The 8,424-nt window shown below is 25.5% G+C and overlaps 1 protein-coding gene across 6 annotated transcripts; it reads left to right on the forward strand.

Annotated features, from left to right (window-relative positions):
- Positions 1 to 394: 394 nt before the first annotated feature.
- Positions 395 to 8,157, forward strand: LOC129969323 (surfeit locus protein 4 homolog). 6 transcript variants are annotated; one of them, XM_056083845.1, is made up of 6 exons: positions 395 to 549; positions 1,989 to 2,062; positions 2,960 to 2,983; positions 4,883 to 5,146; positions 6,305 to 6,348; positions 7,484 to 8,157. In XM_056083845.1, exons 2-6 carry the CDS (start codon positions 2,006 to 2,008, stop codon positions 7,935 to 7,937), a joined length of 843 nt encoding a protein of 280 aa, XP_055939820.1. In that variant the 5' UTR covers positions 395 to 549; positions 1,989 to 2,005; the 3' UTR covers positions 7,938 to 8,157. The 6 variants fall into 6 exon arrangements, with proteins under 6 accessions (XP_055939820.1, XP_055939825.1, XP_055939826.1 ...); XM_056083846.1 differs by lacking the exon at positions 395 to 549 and adding an exon at positions 648 to 669; XM_056083849.1 differs by lacking the exon at positions 395 to 549 and adding an exon at positions 717 to 740.
- The last annotated feature ends 267 nt before the right edge of the window (positions 8,158 to 8,424 follow it).

Consider the following 8,424-nt stretch of genomic DNA (forward strand, 5'->3'; position numbering starts at 1 on the left):
GAATATGAACGTGACCATCGTGATTCTCGACGGTCACGATATAAAATAGTGACATGGCGACCAGAAGGGAAAGGTGGTATAGATGCCCGGGCGCCAATCTTGGGCACATCGTGGAAACAAAACGTTAATGCAGTTATGAAACAAAATCAAATATAGTGAAGTGGCGAATAAATATTACTATGCCTTGGCGCAACGGATTTTTGTTGTGCCACTAGTCAGAAAAATTCAGATTATATTTCCGTGCTATTTACCATCACTAAGCACTGATATAAAATAATACTGTTGTGATCTAAATGAATAATATTGCTTTGGTTTACTGTTGCTTTTTAAGTGCTTTATAAGGAATATTTATGTATAATTTTTAAAATATGAAATGAAAAGAGACTCATAGAAGTAAAAGTCAATCCATAACGAAACTGTTCTATTCGGTTTCATTTTAATTAACTGCGAGTTCCGAACTGTCAATGAAGAAACTGCAACTTGAACCAATATCGGCGAAAGAGTTACTTGGAGTTACAGGCGTGAAACGACGTGGCATAAGCCGAATCGGTAAATTTTGTTTATGTGTTTTAGTCTGTGGTTTATAAGTTTTTTTCGTTAATTAGAAGTATTTAAATATTTTTTTAGGTGTATCGTACATTAATTGTTTTGTGGAATTGATTTAACAAGGTTAGAATTGTAAGGTATACGTGGATCATTGATTGTGCTGAAATCAAGTTTATTTGGTTTAAAGTTTATAAGTAATATTTTTTATGAAATATTAAGTATCATGAATGGAATTTGAAAATGCCAAAGACTTAAAAAATATTAATTTTTTATAATTTTAGAATGCATTTCCTTTTAACTGATTTACTTCCTTAAGTTGGTTAATCAAGTTAGTATCTTCAAGGTTTTTAATGTTGCTGTTTATTTTTTTATTGTATTTAATTTGCGAAATCGATATTTTTTGTTTAAGTTTCTTTATATAATTTTATTTATTTGAATGCTTTTCAAATTTGTTCCAAATGCTATTATTAGTTGCAATGCGTTAGTGTTGCGTCCTTCATCGAATTTTTGATATCATAGTAAAACGTGCAGACATTTTGCTATTCCACTTTTTTAAGTCTATAATATTTGGCCAAAATAAAAGATGTTTTAATTCTTTTCTTCTACGTTAAATATTTTATTTGCAACCGAGCTTAACAGAGAAAAACCATATGGGAAGAATTGAATTTATGTGCAGTATTTAGCATTTTCTTGATGCAGAAAATTTGAAATTATTGATCTTTTTTTAAAGTTTTAAGAAATTAATGTGATAGAAAATCAGCTTTATTTTTTGTTTGTTTTTGTGTTGCAATACTTGCATCTTTGTATTGCTTATCTGCATATAAATGTTTTATATATTTCTGTTAATGAAGCTGTATATAATAAATCATTCGATTGTAAATGTATTTGAGATGAGTATTAGTTTTTATGCTGATCTGTTAAGTTTTCATTTATGTAATGTCATAAATGATATAATTTAATCATATTTTCTTCATAATCTATAAAATGTATTTATGAACTTTTTGCCAGATTGTTTTATTTTTCATTGCATATTTAAATGTAAATTTATTTTTGTAGTTTGAGTATTTTTTTAATGTATACTAGACTAATATTTAGCGTAAATATTAAATTTTCTTGTTTGATTTTAAATTTCCATATAAATTTAGAAAACTTAGTATTATATGCAAATTTTTTCTAATGTTTTAAACTACTATGTTAATTTTTTTTTCTGTGCTTGTACATTTTTCACTAATCATCAGATTTTAGTTTTAGATGTTCAAAGATAAAACTAAAACTGATATTCCTGTAAAATCTTTATTAATTTTTTAATATAATTATTTGATATACATTTTAAGAAGTGTCTGGTTTTTTATTTAACTTAGCAAATTTAAGTTATATTATTTGTCTAAAATATTTTTTGCATTTTTTGAATAATATTTTTATGTAATCGCATTTCATTCTAGCGGTTCGCCTGTGAAAAATGGCACGGGTTGACCAAAGACAGGTGTTACAAATAGCTGAAGATTTTGTAGATGAGGTAAATATTCCCTTTTTTTTATTCTGAAATATAATTTTAATACTTATTTGATTTAATATTTCCAGAAAAAATTTGTAAGTTTGTATTATGTTTTCTATTTGTTTGATCTTTAATAACTGAGCCTGAGATTTGAACTGTTGTCATTATTACACAATTTCTCTATGGATACATGTTTTTAAATTTCTTGATTTAAAATGAATAGTTAACTCAAAATTGTAAATGAAGGTAGCGTTTTGTTTACCAAATTTCAATATTTTTCATGAATTTTAAGTGTTATATTTTTAAATGAATGTTGTCATCGCTTGTTACTTAAAAATTTGTTAAATAAAAGTCCTTATAAGTGTTCTTTAAGGAAATTTCTTTATTTTCTTAAAATATAATTTTAAAATTTCCTACCTCTTGTATTTGTGTCAGACTCTTGGGTGTGGTCAGTTTAATTGTAAAGTAGAACATTACTGAATGTGTAAACAAGTTGTTTTGCTGCATAATAGTAATTTTAATGCATTAAGTTTTGTTGTACATATTGTAAGTTGTAATAAGTTATCTTTTTTTGGCAGTTTTATTTTCACTATTGATTATCTTAAAAAAATTAATACATTTATTTAATATTTTAAATTTTCATATTTTCATATACTGTTTTGCTAATTTTAAAAATGTAAAGGACCTTTCATTAAATTGTTTTAGAAGTGAAATTGACTTCATTTTATTCAATAAAACTTGGAACTCCCAGTTGTTAATGCAGCATTTTAAAAACCCCATTTAAGAAAAATATTTGTTAACTAGGATTAAATTTTAATAAAATAAGTCAAATTGTATTGAACTCTCACAGTGCAGCTCCTGCAATTTTTTCTTGTATTGATTGAAGAAACATAGTTGAATTATTTTGATATTTTGTAGGTTTCTAACTGCAACAGTTTTAAGGTATGAATATTAATTAGATTATTTCAATATATTGTTGATTGCTGCATAAATTTTCAAAAGTTCAATAGTATCCTTATGAAAATCATTCATGGAAAGCTTATAATTTTTTAGTTAAGAATTTCTGATTATTGTATTAAGATCAATTAAAAAATTATTTATATGGAATTTTCAAAGTATTTTTTTTATTAGATATTTGCCATTATATGTAAAATTAAAAAAAAAATGTTAATAATTTATCTTCTTTTGTATTGAAATTTTCATCTTCATAGATGTTTGTATGTGTGTTTGCAATGATATTTAACTTGGATGTTAATTTTCTAATTTTTATCTTAAATTAAACTATTTTAAGTTATTCTAGAAATTTTCTTATGTCCTGATTCAAATCCAACTTTTTATTTACTTGTTTCTAACATATGCTCTAAGAAATTGCAGATATTTTAAATTCTCTCATTTCAAATGAAAGGATAAAAATCTGTATAGATAAAAGATGCCCAAGATTCCTTTTCAACTGACTTGACACATGTCAAATACCTATGAGAATTTTACAGTCAAAGCCGTAATGGAAAAATTTCAAACAGCTTTCTTTTGTTTTGGTGCATATGCATGCATTCCAACTTTGCTTCCATGTACAAATCATGCCTTCTCATAGTAAAATAATTTTAACTTAATTCAAAATGTCTTCTTTTTGGCCATGCATCTGCAATAGATGATATCTCTTAATCTAGTTTAAATAATAATTCCAAATTTTTATCTTAAATTAGCCCATATTATTTTATTTTAAAACTTTTCTTATTTTCTGATATGAATCTCATTTTTTTAAAATTTAATTATCTAACATGTGCTCTAAAGAATTGATGACTATGCAATAATGCAGTGCATGCACAAGGATAAAAATACCTAAGGTTTATAGTATTCCTTCCAAAAGTATTGTAAGTAAAGTACCAAAAAAATTCTTTTTTTTTTTTTTTTTTTTTTTTTTTTTTTATAAAAGAATTATGCAGTGAAAGGGTTAAATATTTCAAATTCATTCTTGAAAGATATAAAATAAATTACTATAATTTGATTTGAGTATATTTATCATTTGCTATACATTTGCTTTTAGTTATGTTTGATATGATAAAAATGGTTCTGAAGTTAAAAAAAATGTTTTTATATGATGTGCTTGCCTTCATTAGATTTTTTTTTTTAAAAAAAGTAATTTTTATGATGTTTATTTTCTTTAGAAATTTTTGTATATAATGATAAATATTTCCATTGTTTTGTTCTTGTAATCAGTATAATAAGATGTTATTTCTCTCCCAAAAGCTTTATATTTTTAATGTAGAATTGATGGGTGAACTCATTATGTATGTTATTTTAAATTAAAATTTATAGATAGTATTTCTAAAAAGTAAAATCTTGCTTACTGGCTGTTTTACCATTGAGAACTGCATGATGTTCATAAAATATTTGAATAACTGCTGTTATTACAACTTATTTATTTTCCCTTTTATAATTAAAAATATTGTTGGGATTAAAAATATCTTAAAATTATTTAAAGTAATTTTATGATCATTATTTTTAGTTAATAAAATTTGAACATTTGTTTTACAGGCAATAACATTCTTTTTAATATAAATCTTGCTGACTAAAAATGTGAACAAAATAGAACTTTATTACATGAGATGTTACAAATTTATCATATAAAGCATGTTTGTTTGAAGCTAATTTTATTTTATTTGTAAGCTTAATAAATGGCAGTTTGTATCATAACATCAACATTCTTCATCTATTGTATATGTAGTGAATTTTAAAGTCTTCTTAATATGGCTCTAGATAAATTCAGATTGGTAATATTTAAAAATTTTTTTTATCTTCTGATGTGTTGCTAATATTTTTAATTTGTTCTTCCGTTAACAGGTGTTGCGGTATGGTAAACACATTCTTCCCACATTGGCTCGGCTATGCCTTGTCAGTACGTTCATTGAGGATGGCATTCGCATGTGGATGCAATGGAATGAACAAAGGGATTACATGAATGTTTCATGGGGGATTGGGTGGTTTTTAGGATCGCTTTTTGTTTTGGTCAATTTAGTTGGCCAATTAGCTGGATCAATCATGGTAATTGCACGATTCAAAGTTGATGCTGCTTGTGCTCTTCTGTTTTTCATAGTTTTCTTGCAGGTGAGCAATTAGAAGTTTGTTTCTCATTCACTGTTTAGATAACAACCAACTTGTCTTTATGTTTTAGTTTATTATTTTATTTTAATACATAGAAAAAATGTTAATTTTAAAGCTTGAGATTATTTTGACAAGTTTTATATAATAATTAACCAGATATATTTGCCTCAATTTTTATTGAACTATTTCATTAGTTTAATCTCATTACTATTTTTTTGATTATCTATGTCCTTTTTTCATTTTTATGTTTTTAATATATAATATAGACAAAATAATATACAGGCAAAAGAGGGAAAAAAAGTAAAAATAAATATATATATATATAAAGACAGTATTATTTTACTTAATTGTCTGATATTGCCTACAGAAAGTACTTTCTTCTTCTGATGAAGTTTTTCAAGTTTCACATTCTGTTTCCACTTTATGTATATATAATAGAAGTTCCTAATTAATCTGTTCTCTAAAAATTTCCTATCACTCGAACAACTTCACTGTAACTTTTAAGTTGTGCCGGCTATTAGTTTTTCCACAGAACCAAAATGCTGTTCAGTAAATTATTTTCTAAAATTGCATATATTTTTTCTCATAGTCTCTTTCCTGCCTATTACTTTTCTTTTTGATATGCTGCTATGTGGTCTTCATGTGCTTGGACAAAGAAATTTTGACAAAAGATAAAAATTGGAATATTTCTTTGAAATTATGAAAATCATTAAACTATATGTTTGCTTCTTTAAAGCATGATTTATATATATATGTATAATTTAGAAAAGTAAAATAGATAATTATAAGATTTTTTTTGGGGAAAAAAATCTTTGTTTAGGGTTTTGTAAAGAAAATTATTTTTAAATCATCATCAGTATATAATTAAATGTAATTAAATCAAAAACAATTTTGATCGTGCTTTAAAATATCATTTGTGAATACATTAAAAACATGCATTTCAATATATCTACATTATATATTGTATAACAGCAGCATATCGATATGTATGATTTTTCTTGTTGCATAGATATTTTAAAACAATGTATTAACATGCTTTTTTCCTTTTTGACCTGATCACTTTAGACTGTAAACTGTCAATATTTTAATTTGTGGAAAGTTTATTCCTTATGCATTCACTATTTTTACATAATTTTTTAACAAACTTTTTATTTTTTTCAGACTGTAGCATATAGCATCTTATGGGATCTGCATTTTCTTTTAAGGTAAGTGTAATTTCATTTTCTAAGTATTTTATGATGAAGCTATTATCTCTATAAAAAAAAATGAGGCTATCTTTTTTTCTTTGTTAATGACTCAATCTGAATCCATATATACTGATTTAGATTAATCAAATTTTAAATTATGATATAATATCTTATGAGATGTGTGAAAAATCACTTGAACATAGATTGCCAGATATGTATGAGATAGTAATGTATTTCATTCCTAAAGTTTTCTTTCTTTTTTTTTTATGAAGTGGCACATTTAAGTAAAACATTTTTGCAGATTTTTAATAAAATCATGTGTAATTTCTGTTTGTAAAATTCAGTCTGGGAAAGGTCAGTAAATTTACCAGTAACTAAGATATTACTGAGAACTTTTAATATAAATATTATCTTGGAATAAGGGCTTTAACTTAAAACTGAAAAAGTAGTTACTTTATTGATAAATGTAATGATCTTATAGCTTTTTTAAAAAAAATATTTAAATGAATAAAGTGTGACAATCAGTATGTATGCTGTATGTATATGTATCAATCTATAGAAATTCTTATTTTTAAAGATAATTGATATAATTCCTATTTTTACTTCAATTCAGTGATAAACAGTTTTATTATTTTCATAATAAGGGTAACTTTGGAACTTAATCAGTAAGGAGTGTAAAAATTAATTTTAATTAAAAGAAAGTCATGGATGAAGCTTTATGCTTTTAATACTAAATTATCAGAGATCAGCATAGACATAAATTCTACTAGAAATTGACCAGTCATTTTGATTGATCCAGTAGTTCTAGTGTTAATATCTTAAATAATCTTAAGATATCTTAATAAATCTTAAGATTGAAATGACAATAAAAGTTTATATTGTTACTAGTCTTTTTATTTTTAAAAAAACATTTTTTAACCAATGTGACTTGTTTAGGGTGCTATTCAATGCACATATATACAGATATAATCAGCTTGTGATGCTTTAAAAAATTGTTTATTTTTAGCATAATGATTATAGGATGGCAAATTATCTGCAAATTGTGACATGTATAATTTAAAAATTATTCAAAATATAGATGAATCGAATCTAAAATGCTATTATACTCCAATACTTAAAACTAAATATTGAATTTCTTTTCTTTTTTAATTAGAAACCTTTCACTTGTGGGAGCTCTGCTATTATTAATAGCTGAAAGAAGAGTTGAAGGAAAAAGTCTTTTTGCTGGCATTCCCACTCTTGGAGAAAACAAGCCTAAAAATTACCTGCAGTTGAGTGGGCGCATTCTTTTAGTTTGCATGTTCATCACAGTCCTGAAGCTAGAACTCAGCGTTGTCCAAGTCATCCAAAACATTGTGGCCTCAGCTCTTATGGTTCTAGTCACAGTGGGATACAAGACAAAGCTGTCTGCTCTTGTCTTAGTTCTGTGGTTGAGTGCCGTCAACTTTTATTCAAATGCATGGTGGACACTCCCCTCCTATAAGCCAATGAGGGATTTCCTCAAATATGACTTTTTCCAAACTCTTTCCGTGATTGGTGGGTTGCTAATGGTTGTTTATTTGGGTCCAGGAGGTGTCAGTATGGATGAGCACAAGAAAAAATGGTGAATTTTTTTTCTTTGGCATTTTGTCAGGTGTACCATTTTTTTCCCTTAAGTTCTCATGGTGTCTAAATAAAACAAATTTTGAAGAGTTTTATATTTTTAAACAAAATAATCGTTTTTTGTGCTATTTTGACTTTTTTTTTTAGTACTTAGCATGTTTTAAGGTGTCCATCAGTGTAAAATGTGTCCATTTCGGCAACATTAAATTTATCTTATCATTCTCATATATTTGTTTTATTTTTAGTATTCAAATACATGTCTAAGAAATTATTGGAAAATAAATTGGATTTGAAATATTTATTTAAACCAATGAGTATTGCAGGGGGAAAAATTCATTATTAAATTACTATTCAATATTATATAAATCACTTTTAATTATATATAATACAGTACATTTTGATATAAATATTTCATTCATTCTGAGCATATCTTATTTCATTCTAAAATTATGTAAATTAATTTGAACTCTGTTAATATATTTAAAGCATTGA

Source organism: Argiope bruennichi, chromosome 5, assembly GCF_947563725.1.
Source record: "Argiope bruennichi chromosome 5, qqArgBrue1.1, whole genome shotgun sequence".
NCBI lineage: Eukaryota > Metazoa > Arthropoda > Arachnida > Araneae > Araneidae > Argiope > Argiope bruennichi.

What these genes read in the sequence shown, in the direction of transcription:
- LOC129969323 (XM_056083845.1), top strand. Translation starts at nt 2,006, where the DNA reads ATGGCACGGGTTGACCAAAGACAGGTGTTACAAATAGCTGAAGATTTT. An exon ending in CTGAAGATTTTGTAGATGAG is followed by an intron (nt 2,063 to 2,959) that starts GTAAATATTCCC and finishes GATATTTTGTAG; the next exon opens with GTTTCTAACTGCAACAGTTT. An exon ending in CTAACTGCAACAGTTTTAAG is followed by an intron (nt 2,984 to 4,882) that starts GTATGAATATTA and finishes TTCCGTTAACAG; the next exon opens with GTGTTGCGGTATGGTAAACA.